The sequence below is a fragment of the Fringilla coelebs genome (assembly GCF_963513975.1).
Source record: "Fringilla coelebs genome assembly, chromosome: 1".
In the NCBI taxonomy this organism is placed as follows: domain Eukaryota; kingdom Metazoa; phylum Chordata; class Aves; order Passeriformes; family Fringillidae; genus Fringilla; species Fringilla coelebs.
The window spans coordinates 22467484-22494354 of NC_140028.1; the positions used below are offsets into that span (position 1 = coordinate 22467484).

Sequence of the window (26871 nt, forward strand, 5' to 3'; positions counted from 1 at the left end):
ACAGATCCAAGGAACTGTAAAAGCACAGCTGAATTTAGCATCACACAACAGCCCTGAAATACAGGTCTTTGTTATGATGTAGAATATAGTCTTCAATTATTCTTTATGTTCAGGGACGGTGGAATTAGTGCATAATAATAAACTATTGTCTGAAATCAGAAATTACTCTTACTCCTTTCATCCCAATGCCATACTTTCAAGGCAACCAGAACAATCAGAATGGAGGAAATTGCCACAAATTCTCTTTCAACTGTCCAAGTAGCCATATCAAGCCAATACCCTCATCATTTAGGAGACACTAAGAGAGACACTATGAAGCCCTTACTCTGAAATTGAGACTGTCCAGCCCATTCTTGTTCCTAAAGATGCTCAGATATCTTCTACAATTCTGACACCTCTACACTAGACATTCCAACATACATTCCAAACCAAAATCTGCTTGAAGGCTATTACCATGCTTCAAAGTTCTGGGTGAAAGATATTTCATGGTCAGATTTCATAGGAATAAGAATCATCACTGCCCACAGATTCCAACTTCAACTGCCCCACCACAAGACCATCACAATCAGAAGACCTTTGCCCTGTAATGTTGAGCTGGTTACCTTACAGAATATAGCTTAATGTTAAACTGGGAAACTGTGGTGTGCCTTAAGTCTTCACATGTGAATAGTCACTGAGACAAGTTTATAAACACCTGCACAGTTTTTGTTACAGAAATTATCTGCACATGAGAGTGACCTAAATGTAGCAGTAACTAAATTTTTTGAGCAAGATCAGTAGGTTATTTCTCTCTGGTTTTGTGTACATGAACAAAAGACATACATGTCTTGCTTTAAGCCTAGAATAAAAGAGGCTTTTGAAGTTGCTCATCTTTAACCACAAGACTTCCTCTTACCAGCAGTTTACTTGAATTATTTAAGTTTCATCTGTTATAACAGAAAAAGTCTCAGAGAGCATCCCGTTTTTTTTAAACTTATCTATATATCAATCATTAATAGTTTAAAAATAATGGAATTGCTACTCATCTTGCTTTTTACCTTTTGAAAAAATTTTGTGAACATTTTCCAAGTTTGGACTTCCCTCTAGTCCTGAGGTGGGCATATGATTCTCACATCAATACCATTCTTCACCTTTGAAAGGTGTTTCCTCAAATACTAGTTATCTGAAAGAATGGTAAATCACACAGAGCCAAAGGACACTTGCAACATGTGAATATAGGACAAAAAGGGCTTAAAGATTATACAGAATTTGCCATGTCTGTTAAACATGGAAAACAACAAATTCAGATACTTTCCACCTCCTCCTCCTCGAAATATAATCCTGCTGCAATTTCTTGCAGTCGGATCTAGGATTCTCACTTCCTTCAAACTATTAGATCCAAGCTCTATTTCAAACTGCTAAAGAAATGCCATATGGTATGCCATGGCAGAGACATCAGTTCTTCCTGTTCCCCCCCACAAATAAAGCAACAATGCTTGGACTGTAAAAACAGAGTATGACAAACTTGACCAGTGAAGCTGCTTCCCTTTGCAACAACACAAGGTAAAGCACAAGAAAACAGCTCTTGGGGCAATTTAGAAATGGGAGCAAGGCAAGGTGCAACTGAAACAATATAGTTCATATCAAGTCTTATGATCTGAAGCTGTTCCCTATCCTTTGGCCGTGCCAGATAACATGCACCTTCAATATTTAGAAAAATTCTCTTTATGGTGAAGCTTTTTCAAGTTCCAGGAATTTGAATAATAGCTACAAAAACAGAGAGCTCTAAAACCTACCCATGAATAAAACGTTATGCTAAAAGTCTACAAAGACAGAAAGCAAGATGAACTGTCATAGCAACTTAATCAGAAAGAAAGAGCATGCAACTGGAAAACTTCAAGAAAAAAACCTACAAAAATTCAAGACAAACTACAGAAGGGCACCTTTAACTCTATCTTTGTGAAGCAGAGGACTAAGGGAGACTGGTAACACAGCTGGGGACATTATGGGTCCTCCTTGCATTTGACTATATCCACAATCCTGGGGAAGCTTTTAAAGTATATTTTAATATAGCTTAGTATCATTATTGTTTTTTAATATAGCTTAGTATCATTATTGTTTTTAAATTTAGATCTTTTTTCCAAAAAAGCTAAAGTCTTTGGCTTGCAGATGTTTCTCTAATGTTTCATTTCAAGAATGGAATAAAATAAATACTATTTTATCTTTTTTCTCTTTGTATTTAATGAATTTTCCATATGCACTAAATCCCCAGTACATTAATTAACATGTATCCACACAGGTAAAAAATGGAGCTGATGAAAGGCCTCAGGATTAACTTAAATTAGAATCTGATGTTTAATATGAGTATTTAGCAAAGAAATACTAAAGAAATTAAAATTTACCTAAAGAAATTAAAATTTTTCTCTGCATTACTTATTCCACTGACATAACTCTGTTAAGATTAATAAAAAAATGCCCACTGCCCATGTTTAAAATGGCTGTTCATCAGGTGTATGGCCATTTCTGGAAAATGTGATAAATCCCCACCTTGAGCCAGGCAACAATTACTACCACAATTAATGGCTGACAACCAAGGCGTGGATCTTCTTGTAGGATTTCATGTGCCCGAAGTGGAATTTTTGACTAGATGTCCTCTAATTTGGCTGATATCTTTATATTTTCTCTGGTGGTAGAAATCTGAAGAATTACATGAACATCAGAAGAGGCTGACAGAACCTGACCCCTGGCAGCTGGGTGCTTCTCACTCTCTGAGGCAACGATGGTGAGCTGGATCTTCTCTTCTCTAGACCATGGTATGGAAGCACAAAGCAGAACCTGTGTGCTACTGAAAGTCCAGCTGTGCATGCCCACTCTAAGAAGAGCTGATATTCCCCTTGGACAGGGTCATATTGTTCCACAAGCACATACATAATGGTTCATGAGGTCTGTTATCTATAATGGGAGTGTAATGTCATTAAACCAAAACCTTGGTGTGCCGTGCTCCAAAAATACCAGCCTGAAAGGAGGCAAAATGCTGGCTTTCATAGCAACCTAATAGGTCATCAAGACAGCCTACAATAACACAATTTTGATCTTTGATTCAAACCTCATGCCAAGTGGAGCTGATTTTTTCCATTTAATTTTAATTTTCATGTAACTGAAAGGAGCTGACATTTGGCTGTCTAGAGGGCAAAGAAATTGGCAGGACACTGACATGATCTCACCAACAGTATGTGCACGGTAATAACATTATACCATTTATCTGAGGAAGATTATCCTACTTATTCATAACTCAAAGCATATTGGTGAATAATTCAATTTTAAAAGCAATTTTTAACATCACAGCAATAATGAAATATAATTCAACAGTTTGGAACAAATAGGAAGAACTGGGAAATATTTATTTCCCTTGACTCACAACACTATTCTGATTAACAACCGGATTGAAATAAAAAAAAAATGACAGGTCCAATTTGTAATACAAAAGGGAAACAGAGATTACCAGAATTAAAATTGAGCTAAAATCAAAATATGTATGCAAGGAATAAGTGAATTTAAAAAGAATTACATTGGACAGGAGAAAATGTAATGACCCAATTGCATACATTAGAAAGCAACAATACCAGCATATTAACGATCAGTGTAATTTTGAGGTATGGTCTATTTTTGGGGCATGGAGACTGCAGCACTCAACCTTCCTTCAAAGAGAAGTTCCATGATCTCACAAAGTCAAACTGCACTGTCCACTTCAACCCCCTCAAGGTCAAATGAGAGAAAACAGACCCTTTCCCCCTACCCTGTGGATCTTACTAAGAGCAGTGCAGCCATCTGCCATCACAGAAACAGGAGAGAACAGCCAGATTGGAGCTTTTACTTCAATGATTCTACTAGATCTTGGAAATTTCAGATGAGGTCTTTCCTCACATGTTTCAGTTTCAAACCAAGTTAAGTCTTTATGCAAAGACTGATGGATGAAACCATAAAAAGAAAGAATAAAAATTGTATGCTCACAAACTAAACCCGATAAACTTGGCTATAGCTTATTATGCAACATAAAAACTGCAGAGATAAGTGGGTAGAAGGTTTATACAAGTAGTTTTGAAACTAAAGATATGTTCAAGCTGTGCAATGTACCTCATATTGGTTTTATAGAGCTCCTGACATTTGTTTTGTGCTCGTTTTTAATAAATCTGAGTTTGAAAACTTTCACTTAACAGCAGTAACATTTTCATTTGTTACTGAAAGTAGAAAACTCATTACCCACCTGAAGAACATCTCCAAGGTCAGCAGTGCTAATATCTGGATCTTCAGTGGTATTAAAAGGAACAGGGTTAATTTTTACAAGAGTGAGCACTCTGGGTTCTGGATATCTCCACAGCATCATTCCTGGACTGTCCTCAGTTTCATTGTAAAACACAACTTCATAGGCATTGGGCAGCTTTTGTGCTTCTGTCAAATGAAAGAAAGCTATAATCTGTTATGCAATTTCTAGAAAGAAACATGCTGGTTTATGAAACCAAAGTGATTAAAAAGAAATCCCTCAGGATCAAAAGGAGAGAAAATAAAAAAGCAATTTCCCTGACTTTTAAAACATTACAGCTTAATGGAAAGAAATCAAAAAAAGTCTTTTAAAGTATTTCTTTAAAATTCTAGCAGATGTCTTTTCAACTGCTTTTCCAAAAAATATATAAAGTTATTCATTGTAAGAGGCAAGTAATGTCTAATAGGTTACTACTATTTTTATTTTATAATCTAGAAGAAAAGGAAGAAAAAAAGAGAGCCAAAATGATATCCTTACCTGCATCTTGTATATACTGGAAAAGGCCTGTTCTCAGATCATCTGAGGTATGCTCAGGTTTTGAGGCTTGATTCCTTTCTGCAGAAAAACATGCTGGTTGTGTACGTTCAGGTATCAACGTCTCTACACTGCCCTTTTTAGTCAGGTACTGCCACAGAAGCTCCTGGAGAAGAACTAAACAGTTCAAATGCTCTTGACCCCAGAAAACCTTTAAAAAGAAAAAGAAAAAAGAGAGACAGAGAAAGAAAAGATGAAAACATTACATACAAATATTCAGCCATTTTAGAAGGGGAAAACACCTCCCCAAAACAACGGGAACTTTATATGGCTTTGAGTCTGCTCTACTTTCACCTTAATTGCTTACAAGCATTCTTAATTTTCAAATAAAGGACAGAAGCAACAAAATATCCTTACAAAACCATTTGTCAAATGTGTTATTTTCATTATCTGTAGGAAAACATTAATTCCTACCATTTAACAATGCACAGTGATGCTGCTTGGAAGACCACAGATCTTAAATGTTATATTCCAGAACTGTACATAATGCTAGGATTGGTCACTGGTTTCTCACTTTAAGACATGACAAAAACCCCTTAAAGATACAAAGTTTAAATTCTTTAAAGACCTTGTTGCTTCAAAACTGGAATTCTGGAATACATTTAAAACTAAGTGACACAGCTAAGAATGTGACACAGAGGACATATGAAAGATCATCTTAAGCACAAAATTTAAGCATATGAATTGGGTGTTCTGTAAGCCCTCCAAATGAGGTTTAAAAGTCCAAAGTTTTCTGAAGTTTAAAACAGAAATACAGAAAAATATCTAATGAAATTGGGAATGCAAAGTCCAGAAGTTTTGCACACTTTGTAGCAATATAAAAGGCAAGAAGGCCTTTTCTCCCAGCTTGGACAAGCATTGCTGCTTCTTTCAAATCAAGCTCCTGTTTGACAGAATTACATTATTAATAACAAGTACTTTAGACTTCATGTGCAGAAGCAGGCCTAGAAGCACCATAGAAGACAAAGAAGCAACTAGCAATTAGACATGGAAATTAGATATGGAACCAGTGTGGGATGAAATCAAAATGTCCAGAGTGTAACTTAAAAGTCACAGTAATGATGTGAGTAACGTAAGCAAGTCAGGTGTGCACATAAAAGAGTAGTGCAAATTTTTCAGTGGGGGAGTACCAATTTTCAAATGTGAAAAAAAATCAAAAAATACCTAAAGGGAGTGAAGTTGCCAAGAAGGCAACTTGCCCTGCATCTAGAAGTAAGCCTAGAAAATAAACCAAGACCCTCTTGAAACACAGCCACAGCCAGTCCTGAGCTAAACATTCCCAGCCTAGGCAGGTATCCCCTGAATTTAGTGCATCTCTACTGTGGTTTCTGGAGTACCTCTGGTCCTGGGGTCCCACACCTACTCTAGCACCACCTCAAAGGAGCTCTCTGTCATCTTCAGCCAATCCCAGAGGCCCCAGTTCCCCACTGAAACAGGAGGAATGAACATTTTTCTCCATCCCGCACTTTTACTCATTTGTAGGCAGCAGGGAACTCCAGGGCATGGAACTCCTACTACAATATTCAGAGATGAGGCATTGATTTTACATAAGCTCTCAAGGTTCTGATGCAATACAAAGTGACAGTGATAGGTGAGGTCATGTTTAGGGCTGGTAAAATTATTAGCCATAAATAAATTAATTTGAAACAGAACTGCTAATGATTTTGTCAGCGTTTTCAAATCTATTTTGCCAGACCAAACACTTAATTATCTTCTGCAAAAGCTAATTGTCCCTAATTATACTCTAATAATAAATGGCTTTCTGAGAGTTATACATTTTTTTTGGTACTTCTCAAACCTCAAAACTTTGGAAAAAAAATTAGCATTTTATTACCAACACATTTAGGTAGTCAGCCAAGTACCTGTGAAAAACAAATAAAAAAAGGAGCAAAAAGAGAGACTTACTTTATTTATACATTTAGATAAACTGTTTTCTAAATTTTTATTACCTGATTGACCTTATTTCCAGTGCTGTGGTTCTAAGACCTTCTAATGCCAATTCTGGGAAAAAATTTACTGACACAATTAAATGTCAAAATTCCCTTTTTGTGCTTTATATACTTGATTTATGCATTTATTTAAAAACATTTGGTGTGTATAGATACTGTAATAAAAATAATTAAAACAAGACATATCTTAAAGCCCACTCATTTAAGCCCCACAGAACTATTTTTCATTTCAAGAACTCCCAAGCTTCCTGGATTGATTTCAAGTTGTGGGCACTTCCAAAAAGGAGAGGATAGCACGGAAAACTGAGTATTAATTGTTACAAACAACAGTTTGCAATTACTCCCCTGAGAAATTTGTGCAAGTTTAAAAAGAAAGGATATGTACTTCTTAGGGCTACCCCTAGGCATTACAGACACGTAGATCATGGACAAACACACACCCATCAGAACATGACCCTGGATATTAAGTGTTAGCAATTTGATCCAGTAGTTTTAAGGAACACACACATACAGCTAAAATACAGGGTTTAAGCAGTATTTTTAGAAAAAATAAATCAAACCCAAAACACAGTACACAATTTTTCAATCAACAGTTTACATGAAAGAGTAGATACTTATTTTATAAGGTAAAATAAAAACCACCCAAATCAAACATGCAATAATCCCCAACCTAGCAACCGGTTGTAGGACGTGAAGCCTTTAATGAAGTTTATTTTTGAAAACTCAATCATCCAAAGCCAGTTTAGCTCAACAGCACAACCATAAACATCTTATACAGACCTGCAGCAGTCCTCCCCTCAAATCAATGTAGATTTTTGGAACAGATTGCTCTGGGCCAGGGTCACCACTGTGCTTACACCACTTGGCTTCCACGTTAACAGAGCAGCAAAAAGGGCCAACCAGAGATTTCGCTCTTTCTTTGAGACTTGTTTTAAGTAAGAAATCTTTTATGTCAAGGACTAAAGATGATCCATGGATTCCTAAAAGAAGAAAGAGAAATTTAATCACACTGGCAGGTTATTCTCCCAACATTTTTGCGCTTATTTTCTGAATTCACTTTACCATGAGGACCCTGCCCACAAGGCTTTACTCACACAAGTGAGTAAAGTGACTTTCATGGAAATACTTGTGTGGACAATCACTCTTGTCTCCAAGGAAGGACTTCACAGCTGGGCAATGAGATCTGTAATTTTTTTTAAATTTTCTGTTTCTTTTACTTAGCTTGCTCATCCCACACTATCAACCAGGCTTTATACCATGTTGCTATAACAGAGCAGGTATGTCTCATCCACATTCCTTACAAAGAACCATTTGCCAAAACATGACTTTTTGCGTTCTGAGTATTTTAAGGTTTATGAGAAGAGACATTTTTCATTAAACGATGAATTTTTTTTTTCAAAAAAGTCTATTAAGAACAAGAACAGCTGCTTCGCTTGATTATATTTCAAACTGATAGGAAATGGAGATTTTGAACAGTTCTTTCTGCTTTTGTCCAGGTTAATTACTATAACATAGCACCTTGCTAGACTTAGGAGTACTTAGCAGGAGAAGAAGGGTTCTGTTTGAATTCAAATAATTCAAAACAAATGCTTATCTCAAAATACATAATGCACATTTCCTGAGAAAAAGAGTTTAAAGTTTTCATATCATAACCTTTTGAACTTTACATAGCTTCATAAAACCTAAAAATGATAATGGCAAATTACATTTATGACAGAACTTATATACTCTTATTAAAGACAAACATTTTGAGGATAGAAACATCATCTAGAAATATCCCAGCTCTTGCAAATTTAACTTACTGCAAACCAGTGTTTAATAAAATAAACCATGCCTAATATCTCTATTTCTTTTGTATATTTACATGGAAAGTACTACATCTGAGGTTGGCTTAACTTTTATCTCCTTTGGTGCTAATACTTGGACTCAACATCCTGAATGTTGGATGCCACCCTACTTTATAATGCACACAGCTTATTTTTCTAATGAAACTAGACATTTACAAAAGGCAAAAGATTAAAAAAACCACCTAAGGCTTACACACAGGTGTTTCAGTTTAATTTAAGGTACAGTTCAATTTTATATTTTTATTACTTTGCTGGGAGAAAAATCCCCCCAAAACATAACTCACTGTTTTGAGTCCATGCAATAAAACTTCTCTTATGAATCTCTCCTAGCATCCAAGGAAGAAGTCTGTCTGCAACCTGGAGTTTACAGTTTCATAATACTGAGCACTATTTTTTGTAATGGAAGGAACTACATTGCATATTTTTTAAAAAACCAGCAAACCCTAGGAAGGTGGTCCAACAATGCCCACAGTAATAATGGCATTGAATTGTGTCCAACCTGAGTAGGAACCACAAACTTAAACCATCTCTCCCTTGAGCAGCTGGAGTTTAGTAAGAATGATCAAGGGCTCAAACAAACCATTGTCCCATGCCAATCAACAGGACTGCTGTCACTGACTGGAAAAGGAGTTCCAGCTTTGGGGTTTTTTATTTAGGCTGGCTTCTGAAATCCTGCATCTGCTCTCATGGGTACCAGGCTTATGGGACAGATCTGTTCAAGGTGGTTTTTGACACCAAATTTCAGTGCTAATCAAGCAAAGTAGCATCAACACACACTGACACCCTGCTATGGTTAGTTATTTTAAGAGGCACTACAAAACCTGGAAATTCTTTTTTTTATTCTTTTTTTTTTCCTTTCATATTCTATATGGAATTTTGATTTTAAAGAGAAGAAATTCTTGGTAACTATTGCACAATTCTTCAATATAGAGAAACTTCTTCCTATAGTTTTATTGGAATATGTGCCAAGTTGCAGAAATAACAGAAGGGGAAAAGGAATGCCAGAATACAAGTGGTTTTATTTATGTTTTCTTTCACTGGGATTACACTTGGAAGGATTATGCTTTGCAGTCTCTTTGTGTTGTCATCTCAGCTCCACAAAGTACAAAGAAAACACAATATCCAACAGCTTAGAAGCAGAACTGAGCATTCAGCACATAATACTGCTGGTTCAAAACCAGCAGTGCCTTTCTCAAATGCTAAGCAAACAATGAGAAATGAAGAAACAATTAAGAATAAGGAAGTGTTGGTTAGTTTTCAATACATGAAATATTACAAGACACATCCATGGATTGTGTCCTACAAATACCAGGAAAAGCTCAGGAACTCAGGAAGAGATTTTTATTTTTCTTGCTGTGACCCAGAGTGCTCTTGTGCAGACAAGAATCACACCCTTGTCCCTTCTAGCAGTTGTACCTACATCTCCTTTCAGGGATGAAGTGATTCAGTATTAAAAAACCACTGTTCACTGTTAGAAAAACTGCAATGCAGAGAGCATGTAAACAAACTTGCATGGAGTGATGTTATGAGGAAGCTTAAACAAAAGAAATGAAGAACAAATATGCATAAACCTTAAAAAGCAGTAAGTAAAGAGATATCTGTGTCTGAGAGACGTTCCAGTAAGGTACTACTTCTATGGAAATCCCAAAAGTATATGTTCAGTCTGTGAAGTGCTTTCCCATGCCTAAAGCAATCACCTTAGAAAAGTAAAGATGCAAAATAATTTTCCCTTGTTTTTGCCATCCCACACACTATTTTCAGTCAGTCCTTCAATGCATCTCTCACAAACCTCTATTGTGGTAGTCTGCCTTCAGTTTCAATAGATTAAATCAAAGTCTCCATTTGAAGAGAACTTGAGATGGCAGCACAAAGAAGCAATATATCTTCATAAATGATTGCTGTGACATGTAGAAGTTAACTTGTGCTATTTGGATTATGGCTTATGAACACCAATGCTCTTTTCAGTACGTGCAATAATTTACTTTTAGGAACAAATAGTTTCATGACTTTTCAAATACTCCTCCAAGAGACTAATAAATACAAAGCACTTGCTTTGGACAGCATTTAAAAAATGCTGCCAGCCCTCCCCTGTTAGACTCCAGCCAGAAACACAATAGCACCACGAAACACATCTACACTAATGGAGCAAAAGAGAACTTAAACCAGGCTTCTGTGTACGATTGCAAGGATTACCTTGATGAAGATATATGCTCAAAAGGAAATATCCAGGTATTTTTATATGGTTGGAAACAATGTAGGAGGGTTTACAAATAACTAGCTTGTCACATTCAAAAAATTACCTTGCTCCAAAATTAAAGGTGGAGATCATTACAACAGAGCAGAGAAAAAAAATTTACCTAACATCTTTTTTTAGTCAGTACATACTTGATTTATGCTAAGATTTAGAAAGACATCTCACAGAATCTGAGTACCCTAATACAGTTTCACACATAGTTAGATTAAGGTTGATATATAATTATAGTAGAGTTGCATTAGCATTTGTCAATAATAGGAGGCTTCATCCTTGTTAAACTGCTGTCATAAATCCTTTTGTGTGAGTAGAAAAAGAAAGAGCTGGCCCATTTTAATAGATGCAGCAAATATATAAAAACAATCCGTGCCTTACAGTAACAATCACTTAGGGTTTAAGCAACACAGGTATTAAAAAAGAGCTCTGTTTGTTCTTCCTGGTTAACAAAGGGAAAGACAATGTTTTGACATAAACCATGGACTTTCTGTTTTCAAAAACATTTCAGTGTTGACATTTGAATCAACTCCAAATGAAATGAGTAGAAATATAGAAGGAGCTTTTTTCCTTCTATTATTCCCTGCGCATTTGCTCTTCCTTAGCTGCAAAAGCTGTTTGGTTCATTGCACTGTCACCTAATGCAACACAGAGCATGATTTTAATTGGCAAACTTCAATAGGGGACTAGAGAATTAAGAAAATGAAAACACATGTATTTTAACAAAGGTAGCAAACGGCACTGAACTGGCACTTAGCTCTCTTTTGAAAAGCCAGTAGCTTTGCTACAAACAATAGCACTATGAAGAAAATGGCTTTTCTGAGTTTGGGGCAGCTCAGAAGCAAGAGTGTGTCCCAGAGCACAGAGGCAGCCACGCTGGTTCAGAGGCATGTGAGCGATGTGGTGTCACTCCAGCAGCAGCCTGTGGAATGTATTCCCACCCAAGGGATCCTGGTGCCCTCTGAAGGAAGAACTCCAGGCTCCCCCATTGGGTCCTCCATGCCTGAGGGGCAGAAATACAATCTTGCTGCTGAAGATCAATTAGCAAGTGGTTTTCCTTACTACCTTGTACTAAAGTGATAGTCTGTGATATTTGGTTCTGAACATTCACTCTTCACATTTGTAACTTCAGCAGCTACTTTCAGCCCGTCACTGACATTAAGACAGCTATTGAAATGTAAATATGCCCTTAGATCTAATATATTGGTACAACTATCTACACAATTCTTTCCTCTTAAGAAAACTGTAGATACATCACATACTGAGTAGTTATACTACAGTTACAATGCTCTGTTGACAAATATCCTTGACAAACCATCTTCTGAGAAGAAAAGGTGACAAAGCTGTGAAAATAATTACAGGGGAAATAGTGCATTTAATTTAAGAGCTAGCCAATTTACTCAAGTCTGGAAACAGCAGTAGCAAACAAATGGTGAAGCACAGTAAAGAACAATTTTAAGAACAATTTTCCAGGAGAGATTTAGTTAACAATCCACTGACCGCACTGGATTTCTCATTAGTATCAAGCTGAATCTTATGATGGTTCATTCTCCCCATGAGAACAATACTTACATGTTACCAATTAGCTATTCTTTAGTGAAAGAGAGTTTCTCAGCATTACATTGGGACACATATGGGCTCTGTAAAAACATGAGATGTGTAACACACGGTAAACAGAAAGTAATGATCTTAAACAGGCCAAACCCTTGAATTCATCACTAATAAATGTCCCCATGCATTCAGCGGTACTGGCTGCTGGGAGCCTGTTTTCTTCAAGTACTTCAAACACTAAAATCCAGGAACATTTATTATTTTAATCCATTACAGGCAGTGGTTGATTTAACTTTATTGGTTGTGGTGGTGGTAGTAGTTATAGTAGGGGTAAAGCTATGTTCTTTTACACATCATTTCAAAAGGGCTTAATTATATTTTATAGCTCAGGCCAGGAATCCTGCTTGTTTTGTGTCTAACAAGGTTCAAATGGAGTTCAGGTCAGTGATGAATCAGAAGAGAAGTCAAAGATGGTTATCTATTTGAAATGAGCTCATCTCCCTTAAAGAATAACTGGGCAGGTACATCATGTTCATTACACTACTGCATACTAAATAACTAAAAAATCTCAATTCACTTGGTGATTTGGTAATTTTGGATTTTGTGATGCCTGATCACAGAGGGCATATTAAAGTTTAGATCCAAAGGGATTTTAATTATTGGTCAAGGGTGTCTTGGGAGTACAATAATTTAGAATATACTTGTAAAGCTTCATATTGCCTTATGTTATTCCAATTAGGTGGAGAAAAATGCATAATATAAACCAACAAAAATAGTGTTCATATTACATCTGTGAGTCCAGCTTTCAAAAGTGAGTTCTATATTGGTATGAGTAGTATTTGGTTCTTTTATCATAAACATTTTTAGATACCACCAGGTTTCAGAAAAGCAGCTAAACATTCTTACTCCAGCTCTACACATGGACATGGGGATGTTTTTCAATTAAGAAAAAGATCTACGCATTTTCACACTTTAATTTTAGGTGGCTGGTCGAAAACTTTTGCTTATTATCAGGAGATAGCTGGTACCTAAAAATGTCTCTGATCTTTAAAGTTGTAGATACTTAGCACAACTGAAAAATCAGACACTGAATGGTTGCCCAGCACATGAAGCATTACAAAATAGTGGATTCCGCTCAAAATGTATACAATATAATCACCACAAAGTTGATTTAGAGTTACAGCTTTGATGTCTTGCTCCTCTGGCTCTACACTGGATTCAGTGAATTTTAACTGCTTTAGTAAACTAAATCATTCATGAACTAGAGGGTAACTTTTCTTTATAAATAAACCATCCTGAAGATAGTGCCTGGCAGCAGCTGAGCTCCATTTGGGCCTCTCTAACCCTGTCAATTATGCTTGTGGAAGTTCAAGGCTCAACAGATACACCCAGGCCACACAAACCAAACAGGTTTCCCTGCAATCTTGGAATGTGGCTCCTGAGGAGCAAGTACAGTCCAGGTCCAGGCTTATTCCAGTTTTCTCCCTTCAATCCTTCTTTATTTGTATACTTCTCTGTGTTCTCATTTGTGCCAGCGTGGTGATTAAAATGTACCTCTCCAGTTAGTTTTCAGAGAAATGAGTGCCCTGACTCAATCCATTGATCAGCTACCTAAGTAATTGAGCTAGCACAAGGCAGCGTGCAGAAATGTGTGGCTGAAATAACCTGAATTTCCTATGAAATTGCACCTTTTGTCAGGGCAGCAAGCTAGTGATTCCATCCCATAAAAATATTATTGACATGGAAAAAGAAGAAACATGTCAGTATATCATCAATTTAAACAGCTTACCTCTGTGTCCTATACCTCACACTGAAAAATGAAGACTGAATCAGAAGGACATCACAGAAAGCATAGAATGTATAAAAACATCCAGCTTTCACTGTTATTTCTATTGTCTCATGAATTTAAACAGTCTATTAAATTGACTTCCATGTAAATACTATATCACCCACTACTACCACATATATACTGGGATCCTACTATCAAAAGAAATTCCAGTCACAAAAAATATGTAATTAATTTCACAATAAAAACTGAAGAGATTAAAAACCCAACCATATTTGTTCTGAATCAAGTTTAACCTGAAATACTTTTAAAGCTGAGTACTCAGATAGCAAATGCAGGTCTACAAAATTAGTGCACACAGTCTTGAACAAACAACCTTCAAGGAACTTTTAATTCTTTTTTTTACTCTCTGAAGTTAACGTGCTAGTTCATCAGTAGCAATTCTGAACCCCATTACAAAGTATCAGTAGGGAATCTGACCAGGATTAATAGTGGTACTCAGTCCTGGGATTAGATGGTGTCTTGTTTCATGGATTTTAGGCCATCTGTTCTTCCCTCCTACATTATACTCCTGCAGAACTATAAACGCACCTCCACCTCAGGGACTATAGAAAGGAATTAGAATTCTTCTGCTTTTCATTATCACAAGATTCAGTAACTCATTTCATTGTCAGGATAATCCCCTTTTACTCTTTCTTTTGCGCTTGCAGGATATGCCAAAATGACAAATAAAATCCCAGATGTTAGAGACCTGATGAGGTCTCCACCTTTCCTTGAGTGTTGGGTTTAAGCTACTTGGGACACGGTGTCAAATCTGACAGGACCCTGATGCCCACACCCAATATTCATTAAGGTTTGTTAGTGATTTGTATAGCTGTCTACAAGCTGCACTTCCACCTCAGTCCTCAGTGGCCATTTAAATATTTAGTTTGTCCTCTGGCTTTTACTGACAGAGAATTAATTTCCTATTGTTCAAGTGTTGGAAAGAGTTTATATTTCTTTCTAAAAGTAACAAACGCCTTCTGGGTGTTGTAAATGGCTTGTTACTGCTGCATATTATTTTAGGTAGTCATATCTAATTTAAAGTTTTATTTCCCCATGGGCTAACTTGCATATCTGCAGCATCCAAAGGCTATGACAACGCCTTAGCAGAGTTTTCTCGAGGGAGTTAGTTAACTCCAAATTGAAGTTTGGTCTTTGTGCTATAGCAATTCATATCTGCACTTAATTTCTAAAAGTACTGTAAAGTATCTCAAGTATGTAATTATTTTCAGGTTTGGTAAAAATACTTGCAATTATCATAGGCTCAACTAGTGTTTATTTTTCCCCCCTTATTTATATGCTAAAGTAATCATCTCTACATATGGGACAAAGGACTGGGGAATTCTGTGTATGATCTTTGGAATATTTTATGTCCGTAACTCTCTCAGTTCAGACACTGAGCAGCACGACTTCCCTCCCGTGCCCAGCCAGAGTAAAATAAGGCTCCACTGAGAGGCTACAGGCTTCTTGCTGTCTTTCACTTTGGGGAAAGAATGGTCCTCAACTTCTCTTAATTTATCTGTTCTTTTGGCAGGTAGGTAGTGCTAATTTCAACTACAAGCCTAAACTAACTGAAAGCCATATGTTTAGAATTGCATTCTATTTTCTAGTACTTCTTGCTAAAACTTACTTCAATTCTAATGCCCTGTGACAGTTAAGGAGTGAGTCACACACTTCAAGCACAGTACCAAGCCATCTCAGATCTGACTGGGTACATGGGACTCGAGCTCTAAGAATTTGTGGAAGATGCCACATATTTCAGAGGACAAAAATCACTGAACCAGAAATAACAGCAGTTCTTGGACTTGGGGTTTTCATCAACAGTACAAATAAGCTGCCAAGCTAAGTGTTTGGTTTTCAAAAAAATGGGTACAAGTTTTAACTTGTAACTCCAAGCCACAAAATATAAAATGACTAGAGATAATTGTTTTATTGAACATCAGTACGACAAAATCCTACCCTTAAGGGCATCAGGAAAACTGTAATGGTAACCTCTTTTAAAGTTATTGAAAATTATTAGTTTTTTGAAAAGGGATTTTGTTTTATTATTTTTTCTTTTTGTGCCAGTACAGTGCAATACAGTCTACAACAGTATTATTTTACTAAAACCAAAACAGTGAGTCTTTAAGCATGAGTACAGAGTGGAACATAAGTATTCTAACAGAAATAGTAACCATGTTGTTATAAGAAACTGTTGTACTAAAACCTGAAAAATGTCCAAAAGATGAAGTCCCTTGACACACTAAAGGTTTGGGGTTGTAGAACAGCGCAGCAGTATATGTAGAAATAGAGGTGTTTTAGTTTTATCCAGTTGCAATGTGAGTGTTCAACACTAATAATTACTTTTGTTAGAAATGAAATCATTCAACTAATTAGCCCTGCTGTTTTTCAGGAGCTAAAATTTTTTAGTTTCGTAAGAAATTAAGAAAAACGAAACTAGAATGCCTTTAGTTTCCATGATTAAACCAGTCAAGTCCAGAGACAAAACTGATAATTAAAAAAAAAAAGTTGGATAGCAAGCTTTCTTCTTAATTTCAGCTGAAAAGAAATGAAAGCAATACACAAGGTCATGCACTTTTATTTCCCCCCTATAAGGAAGGGAAAATGCCGACAATATATATTCTTGCGAGGTTTCTTTTTTTTCTCAATAATTCCTAGCAAATAGGATTCCTTACAAAACAACTTCATCTCCTGCATTAAAGCTCATCTGGAAAAGGGGTCGTTTACACTGTTTATAAAACACTGCCACATAAAACGTGTAAAAAACCATATTTCACTAAAAATAGCTTGCGTAAGTAAGGGATTAGAGTAGTTTCTACTGCTATAATTGTTCCTTTGTAGTTTTTTCCATGATGTTTTTGAATAGTGTTTTTAACTATGTTTATTAAAGTCAGCACATCAAAAAGGATCAAAGAGTAAGCTAGTGAGAACCAAAGAAACCCCAAGCGTATTGTGTTGTCTCACTGGGGAGTTATGCAGATTCAAGTAAACAAGTGCAAATTGTTGAGGTTTTAATGAAAATTTTCTACAATTATTGTATCTGAAGTCATTCTATATAATAACATCTGTACAGCAGATGGCCATACTGTACAAAAGGCAAGCAATGCTCCTTTTTCTTCCTCTGTTTTAACAGTACATCTGAGATGACTACTTTTGTCATTGCACTTAGCTTGGTTCAGCAAATAATTCGTAAAATGCAGCTGCTGCAGATGGTCACAATAGTTATTCGACTGTAAAATCAAAGACACAGGGAAGTATTCATGTATTAGTTTCATTCTATTAAAAAACCCTGACACTACCCTGTTCAGCTCAAAAGGTGTATCTATTAAACCTTTTATAAAAAGAACAGTAGTGAAGAACTGAGATATTTAAATGATCTTTCCTCTCAAGACACAGCTAAAAACTTTTAAAAATTGGGTTAGCTTGCATAATTTCTTTGTAATAATAAAACAAATTTAGTTAGCAACTGTGGTATTCTTCTAAAGGATTTTTAATATTAGATTAAAATACCATTTCCCCCACACTGAGTATTTTATCTTCTCTCCCGAAGTTGTAATTTCCACCTTGGTTTCTATCAGCACTTTAAATTCAGATTCACAACCATAAAAAGAAAAAAATACAGGCAATTTCTCAAAAGATTTTTTTATAATTTCAATCAGTTTTGTGGAAGTGTGTCTTCTGCTCTAATTAGATCTTAATTTATTGCACCATCACAACAGTATGCAAAACCTCATGCAGATGTACTTTTCTTTTTATAAAGCAGAGATAAGGCATTTTTAACTGGAAAAAAATGTGAAAAGCGTCTGTTGATGTCTACTAATTTTGGGTTATGGAAGTTCTTTATATAGAATAACTAATGTCCATTTTCATTAGATTTGACATCAGTATTGCTCCACTTCACAACGCCTGCCAGACTATGACCATACTGAAGATTCATGTATGGCTTATACCGCGTAAAATAAAGATTGATTTCCTCAGACTGCCAGACGAATTAAGAAACAGAACTTCATAGCTGAAAATGTTTCTGAGGCTTAACATGTGGGGCAAGGTACGTCCTCCTTCTGGGAGGATGAAAACCTCCAGGGTACGTGAAATACAGCGTGAGTTTGCCAAATTGCTTTATAGAACAGTGAGGGAGCAGCCCGGCTTTGATGTATCGAAGCATGATGTGGACACCATAACGTGCCATGGGACAGATAATGCACAAATGATAGAGGGGAACCCATGGAAGGGAAGAGGATTATGACACAGAAACAGAACTAAAACTATTTAAAGCACATTATAAAGGCAGTTGCAGTGCCTTCTATGCTAGAGCTGTGATCCGAGTGGAAAAGCGTGGGAACACAGGCACTGTTCCTGCCTGCACTGCTGTTTATTAATGGATAAATCAAAAGTTTCTGGCCCCAGCACTTTCACGGGTTTTCATGTCCTATGAACCTTAAACTTTTCATTTTTAGCTTTTAAAACAATAAAGAAGAACTGGAACTTGCTGGCCTGAGGAAAAATATTTCTGATGAAAAAGAAATAAATCACCACCTCAGCTGGCCAACAACTTGTTCCTCTCAGCTAGAGACCGTTTTACCTTTCAAGCTACTCTTCCAACTACCTACATCTGGCTCATCTCCACATCATGGAAATATACCATCTTATTAATTTTATTGAAATGCTAATAAAACAATTTACAATGACACTCAAAATATCTCCATTTTAAATGAGTCTCTTGCATCTGGTTAATTGTACCCGAGGCTTAAAGTTTCCTTGCAGTGCTTCAGTAATGAGGCCAGAGTGCCTGTTTTCCCTGTGTGACTCTCAGGTGTGCAGAGGAAACATGTAAAAATTGAAAACTTCATAAATCTGGAGGAGAATAACAGCATGACCCAATATTTACATAGTAGCACCTGTCAGGGCTCTGAACAATTATTTTTACATTTTTTTAAAGACAGAAACAAAGGTCCTAACAAGAAAATCTAGTTACAGAGTGAAAACTGTCAAAATTTTGCCCTTTGAATTATGTGCTAAATTATTGGAATACCAGAGGAGTGGTTCTCATAACCACTATTTCAGCCAGAATTCCATCAATAAATTAGTAATTACAAGCTAGGGGATATTAACTACAGAATTAATCATTCTTGGGTGCTCCCTCACAGAAAGGAAAACTTGGGTAATAGAGCCTATCAGAGATTTGCTATTTTCTGTTGTAGATTTATGATTTGGCTGGAGCCCTGCAATGCCCCACACTTTGAAGCGGCCACTAGACCACCACTTACACAAACCAGTAGCTCTTCCAACTTTAAAAAAAACCTCTTACCTGCAGTTTTATGTCCACTTTTAATATTCAGGCTCCCACTGAGGTTTGAGAAAGAGACTAACATACAAGGTTTACTGGGGTGTGGGATGGTTTCCATCAAAACAACCATTTGAACGGTGTGAATGGAAATTTTCTGGAAGCAGGAAAGGGCTTGCCACAAGTTTTCCTGCATTGAAGCGTTTTGCACAGTGCTGGTGTGGGCTGCAGGTAGGAAGTCCTTTGTACTGGGGTGTCTGGATATCAAAGTGATGTCCTCATCTGGAATAATGCCAGCTGATGAAGCAGCCTCCTTCCTGGGAACATCTTCATTTGTGGTTATGATTTTCTTCAAGAACTGGTTTATTTGGTCAAGTCTGGCAAAACTGAGATTTGCTTTCAAAGGTTTTGATATGTCCACATTTATGTCAGCTGTAGGGGAGAATTGGAGAAAGAAATGTGATAAGCTATAGTGCAATTATTCAAGCTGTGTGCAAATATAAGCATTGAGTGGAAAGAGCTCTTGCATCATATTTCCACCATGTTTCATTACAAGGACTGAATCAGTGTTAAAACATAACAAAACAGAATTTTTAGCAATAAACCTGAATTAAAATATAATGAAAAATACTATAAGCAACCATCACTATGTACAGTTTTAAAGGAAGAAACTTGGTACAAAGTGGATTTTATCTTGTTTCTTCCCAGGGACCACCACAGCTATCTGAAAGACACACAGTTTGACTGTGTAGGAGGGGAGATACATTAGTTCTTCTGTGTCAGAATAAAAATATACTTCACATTCTCTTGAGTTTTATATCCAGAAGAACTATTTGACTAAACTCCAAAGCCAACAGCAAACATTTTCAACACATTTAAATGAGTGAATAACATGTGTATTATGTTGTTTCCTACACAGTTCATATGCAGCAATCTTCAATGCATTTTCAAGACAAAATGTGAAATAAGAAGCAAATACAAAAACTGAGGTATGTTTAGATTTCTTCATTTTCCAGGGATATTGGAATAAGATACTGTTTTAAATTTTTTTAAGAAGTCATTATTATTTTTAAAATGTTTTTCATCTCCTCACCAAAAAGGATTACTACAAGATTCACAGAATTTTTAGGAACCACAATTAATATGAACAACATTGTTAATAGTGATATCTTGGTAGCTGAGATGTAGGAATTGCCAAAGTTGTTTCACAGATAGGAAGCGGGATTTTACGAAGGCTGAAACTAATTTCTGTGCTGCAGCATCAGTACATAACAATTCCTTACAGAAATCCAGCTTTTAACTTAGTTTTTAAGATTTTTAATTTCAAATTCAGTTTTGACCAGTAATGAGACAGCTATTCTGGTTAGGGGGAAAAGGGCTTTTCCCTTTGCTGTTTTACTGCCACTGCCCCAACCCCATGAACCAAAAGTGATTAAAATTCTGCGCATATATCTACACTAGATGAAATGTTCAAACAGCACTACTTAGTTTCAAGTTTCATTATACATATATACAGGAAACACTGTCTGCTGAAGGTTTTACACAGATTAATGAATATTTCATAGAAACTAGTTTCAAGTTGTCCAGCATCACATTTTACTCAACATTGATACAAACTAATGAGCTGGATTCTCCCATTCTTTAGGTAAATTTTTACACCAACGCTAAAGGGCTGGAGGGGCAGAGTTTCAGAGCTGCTTTTAAGAACAGGTTTATACTGACTTCAGAGATTCACAGGCATGTGGCAAAGTACTTTTCTAATCCCCTCCCCCAAAAATATCTGGCACATTTTCGACATAGATAAGAGAAATTTACTAATGGTTCTGTAAGATCTGTCAAAGCTGAACTAAAAAAAACCCAAAACAATATTAGAAAAATGTCTGCACTCTTCCACAAGCTACAGCTAACCGAAATTTAAGACTGAAAAGCGATTTTTAACTTAGAACTTTAGCTACTGGTTTTCTGAAAATGCTTTCTCTTGCACTGAAAGCCTTCCATGCTAAACTAGGAACTGGCAAAACACAAGCTAATATGTGGGCCTAGCAGGAAGGCAAGTACCAAAGTTAGAAGAAAACAGGATTGGAGAGGGTTGTCAAACACTGGAATTGGCTGCCCAGGAAGGTGATGGAGTCACCATCCCTGGAAGTGTTCAAGAAGCAAACTGGACATGGCACTTAGTCAGGGTCTAGTTGACACGGTGTTGATCAAAGGTCGGACTCAATGATCTCAGAGGTCTTTTTCAACCTCAATGATTCTGTGAAGATTTTCAGGCATCCAAAACCGGACAAGATCAACTTGGGAAGATTTTCCAAAAATCATTGTGCATTGACATTTTAATTAAAATCATGGGAAGAAAAATGTCATAATACTTTGGAAAAACTCCCTACCCTCTTGGCACTTGGAATCTCCCAAGATTTATCTGCCTTCTATGAGGACATCACGGGGCCTCTCTTTCTTTTGAACAGAGAAAGGAGTTAGGAAGAAAGAAGAGACCCATGTGACATTATGACATTAATTTATTTACAATAGTCAAATTGAGTGTTTTTAAAATGAAATGTTAAAAAAAACCAAGAAGACAACTGGCTTATACATTTAAATTTCTCCCTTAGTAATGTAGTAATAAAGAAGCAAAATAAATAGATGTTATTTATTGCTTTTGCTAAATAATTAAGTTTTCTAAGTTAGTAAAGGAAGACTAATTTTCACATCTAACTGCTTTATCTAATACACATCTAATTGCCAGCACTTTCCTACGGTAATATAGCCCAGAAGGGGGTAAAAACCCAAGAAACCTCCCTGACACCCAAAATCTTCTTAGACCTAAGTTGACTCAACAGATGTCAAGGGCTTAATCCAAAGCTTAATGCATCCAAAACCTGAGTGTGAAGGATGGAAAAGGAGATGACCACAAAGGCAGAAGCTCCTTCTGGGGCTTCCTTCTGCCAGGGCAGAGAAGACACAGGGCGCTGGTGCAGCTCAGTGGTGGAACATACTTGGCACTTGGACCTGTGATTTATCACTGCTCTTGGCCACTCATCCAAGAAGGCAATAAAAAAAGGGCCACCATGACACCAGAGAAATGCAAATGACTTCCCTCTTTTCTGTCTGGAAACTGTGCATGTCACACAGAAAAATGCTGTCATGACTGATAACTTGACAAAGTTTTGTATGAAATTATTATTATACAGTAAATCAGCCCTGACAGAATGTAGTGGCAGCCAAAAGCATAATTGCAGAAAATGTGACTTTGGAACCTTCACTGGAAATATTTTAACTATCTCATAATGATACAGGTTATTTTTACAACTGGTTAAAGATTATGTAAAGAGATTCTTTGGTATTTTAAGTAAAACATTCAAAAAGAAAAGAAGAAACACAATTGAGCAATCTTTAGTCTTTGACCTCTTTTATACATTATCCTTAGCAATGTAAAAGAATCTTTAACATTCCTTCTAAGGAAAATATATACAAGTGTTGGACAGAACAATGAAAACTGATGAAACATGAAGAGCTATTTATAGGAGTTGATTAAGACAGATATTCAGCTGCCTCACCAGACAGTCAAAATGCACTAAAAAGAGCTTTAAAATCTATGAGTCACACAAATTCAACTGGAAAAAAATTTTTGTGGTTCAAAATCCAAGTGTAACAGTTTTTTTAGATTATTTTAAACACCTTGGGAAGAACAGCACATAACACTATGCAGATTCCATACCCATAGGAAAACACAGGCTTCCTGTAACTCCACTACTCTTTGAATTGCCCAAAATTACATCAGAATCAACACAAGAGGTAATTCAAAGACATCTTTAACGCCTCAATTACATCAGCTTCTCCTTTGCCTATTAGTGACTGGCTATCAAACTTATAACCCAATCCATTCTTTAGATTTAAGATGTATTAGCAATTACTTATTTTGCCAGGTGTTATCTATTTCCACAAAAAAAAAGTGAAAAAAATTACTGTGCTTGCAAATTGAGTGCATCAAGTGAGCTATTTCTGACGGAACTACTTGGTATCAAAGCAATTTTTGATTACAGTATAGCATTTGAGTGTAGAGTTTGAATTGCTCTTTCTCTTCCTCAATTTCTTCACTACTTCTCTTTAGATTACCCAGTAAATCCATGTATTTCAATTATTAGTTTCTAATTAGCCTTCACAACTTTCTGAACAGCAGCTAGGAAACAGAATGATGAAATAACTAGCGAGTTAAAAGGAGATTAGATAAATATAAATAAATTACACTTATTATATGCTCCCACCACACCAGGAGATGACTTAACAGTGGAGGAAAAAGAAACACTTTGGAATAATGAAATCAGAGAGGGAATTCAGGTCCCAGAGGCGATTCTACGGAGTTTTATGTTAATGTACACCTTGTGGGGGACCAAAAATCAACTGGAATAGTTTCCTGAAAACCGTTTCCAGCTATTTTCTCATTTTAAAAGTTCCAACTTCACTTGACCCATTAGTCATCATATTACTTACATTTATTATGTATTTTGAAATCTATTACAAAAAACCCAATGGATTCAATATGGCCTGTTTGAACTAAATCATAACAACTATAAAAAGAAACCTATGAGCAGCATTCTGAAATTTCTGTCTGAAGCAATTTCTTTCTTTGTCATTTTATTACTTAGAGCTGCAGATAAAAAAAAAATCAGGGTTATAAGTATTTTATTCTTGTTCTCCATAACATTCAAATTTGTATTAGGAAGATATAATTTGCATCTGTGAACTTGGGATAATGATGTTACTCAAAAAGACTTTTTATTTGGAGGGCTAAGGACGAATAAGCAACACAAAAATAACAAAAGCTCCTAGCATGGTTGCTCCAGGTAAATTCCAGTTTACTGAAGCTGGAAGCTTCAGTGGACTTATTCTAATATATGTCATAAGTTAATGTACAAAATGTTACTACTTCTATGACTTAAAAACTACCATAGTCTTTTCTTAATCTTAGATACCAGAAAGTAAATGCCATGAAAATTAGTCATAAGCTGAATAAGGGTATGCTGAACCAATGGGCCAAGTCTATGAGGTTCAGTAAGGTGAAATGTGAGTCCTGAACTCGTGTTACAACAATCCCATACTGTGCTACAGGCTGGGGGAAAGGTGTCTGGAAAGCAGACCCGTGGGTGCTGGTTCACAGGAGCTGAACGTGAGCCAGTGTGCCCAGGTGGCCAAGAAGGCCAATGGCATCCTGGCTGTGTCACCAGCAGTGTGGCCAGCAGGACCAGAGCAGCAACTGTCCCCAGTACTGGGCACTGGTAAGGCACATCTCAAGTGCTGCCCCCAGCTCTGGGTGCCTCACTAGACAAAGGACATTGGGGGGCTGGAGAGTGTCCAGAGAAGATCAATGAAGCTGGGGAAGGGTCTGGAGAGTAAATCTTATGAACAGCAGCTGAGGGAGCTGGAGTTGTTTAACTGGAGAAAAGGAGACTCAAGGGGGACCTTATTGGTCTCTACAACTTCCTGAAAGAAGACTGGAGCCAGGTGGGGAGTGGCCTCTTATACCAGGCAACCAGTGACAGGACAAGAGGAAATGGCCTCAAACTGTGCCAGTGGAAGTCCAGTTCAGGAAGAATTTTTTCACTGAAAGGGTGGTCAGGCATTGGAATGGGCTGCCCAGAGAGGGGGGTAGAGTCACCATCCCTGGAAGTATTCAAGAAATGACTGGACATGGCACTTAGTGCTATGATTTAGTTGCCATGGTGGGGCTAGGTCAAACGCGGAAGTTGATGATCTTGGAGGTCTTTCCCAACCTTAATGATTCTATCATTTATAAGACCCCAGTCTTTTCAAAGACCAAGAAATGCTGAAATGTGTGAGAGAAAAATATGCCATTTTCTAAGAATTGATTCATTTTCCATAACTTTCAATCAGCAGTGAATCCTGTACTTCTCACAGCTGAAACAGAAAAGGCCAGGTCTTTTTCCTTAAGGTTGGACATAGATCTCGCTCTCCCCTTCCCCAAGAAGGCTGTAAAATATTAAACTTCTTAATATACAGAATTTCTATAGAAAAAAACTGCTATTTATCCTAAACTCTTAAGATGATTTAATTTCCTAGTCCTAAACAGGAGAGGAGTAGATGATGGCATGAAACAGTTTACCAACAGTGATATTCTTTCTCCCTTAGCCACCCATCCTGATGTAGGGACTTTAAACAGAGGAAATATGAGGAAGGTAAAGGTAATCTTGAACCCTGATTCTGATTTGGAGTCAGGGTGGCCCTTCAGCAAATGGTAATGGCTGAATTGCAAAAATTAAATTTATAAAAATAGGAAAGAGACATGTAAAGACCAGTTGTACTGTTCTCAATTGTCTGGTCAAGCATCAAAAGAGACACAAATTAAGAGAAATTGAAAAGCAAGAAGAATCCTAACTAATTGTTTTTATCCTCTAATTCATCATTCCCAATTTGGATCAAGGGAAAATGAGGAAGAAACTTGAGACAAGGCTTCAGAGGCCATCTGCAGTCCATCTTGCATTCTGCTTCTGTGAGACAGATGCCAGTTACTTTAGAAGAGACTGGTGGTCACTGCTCAGTATTCCTACCTGCTGCTGTCTGTGCTGCAGCCCCGCAGCTCTCCAAGGCCAATATGGCAAACTAGAGCCTTCAGGGAGTTAAATCACCCTGAGCTGTGCTGGGTGCTCCCCAGCAGGAATAACAACTTGTTCCATGACCTAGTGTGATCATGGAACTGACATTGCTTGAAGGTGACACTTAGACATTAACAGCTCCAGCCTTGAGATGTCAGACAAGGCTCAGAGTGATGCAATTGTATTAATTTTTTAAAACTGTCACAAGTAAACCAAGATAAATTATTGCAGGTCAAGAAGCCCAAAGATGCCATTAATAAACAACGGAGGGTTACTGCCATCCAGTAGATGATGACTGAAATTAAGCAACTGTGCAGCTATCAAATACAGCTCAGTACAATACAGAAGTGCGCCAAGGGCTGGGAGCTGAGGCCAAAAATTATAATGGGGGCACTGGGAGGCACTATCATGAAAGGAAAACCCAGGCTAAGGGAAACATTAACTCTCTTTACAGAGCGTCAGGGAAGATGAAGCACAATACAGTGAGACGAAATAAATTGTTCCAGGTCATGGAGCACGTTTGTGGAAAAGAGAAGAACCCATAAATACTCTCTATTTTCTGCTTAGCTGCTGAATAATACATCTATATTAAGAAGCACATGGGAAGGAAAAAAAAGAACCCTTCAGAAAATGGAGCAAATGTCTGAAATAAGCGTTAAAAGAATCCCAACACACTGAAAAAGATTATAAGAAAATGCTTTTCAACTTATCCGTGTGGCTCCAGC

The 26871-nt window shown here is 36.9% G+C and overlaps 1 protein-coding gene across 1 annotated transcript in view; it reads right to left on the reverse strand.

Moving 5' to 3' along the window:
- Positions 1-26871, reverse strand: part of VPS13B (vacuolar protein sorting 13 homolog B) — a 430474-nt gene that overhangs the window by 75208 nt on the left and 328395 nt on the right. The window contains 4 exon segments of the mRNA XM_084211579.1: positions 4244-4428; positions 4778-4985; positions 7564-7763; positions 19563-19970. Coding sequence (XP_084067705.1) covers positions 4244-4428; positions 4778-4985; positions 7564-7763; positions 19563-19970 — 1001 coding nt within the window.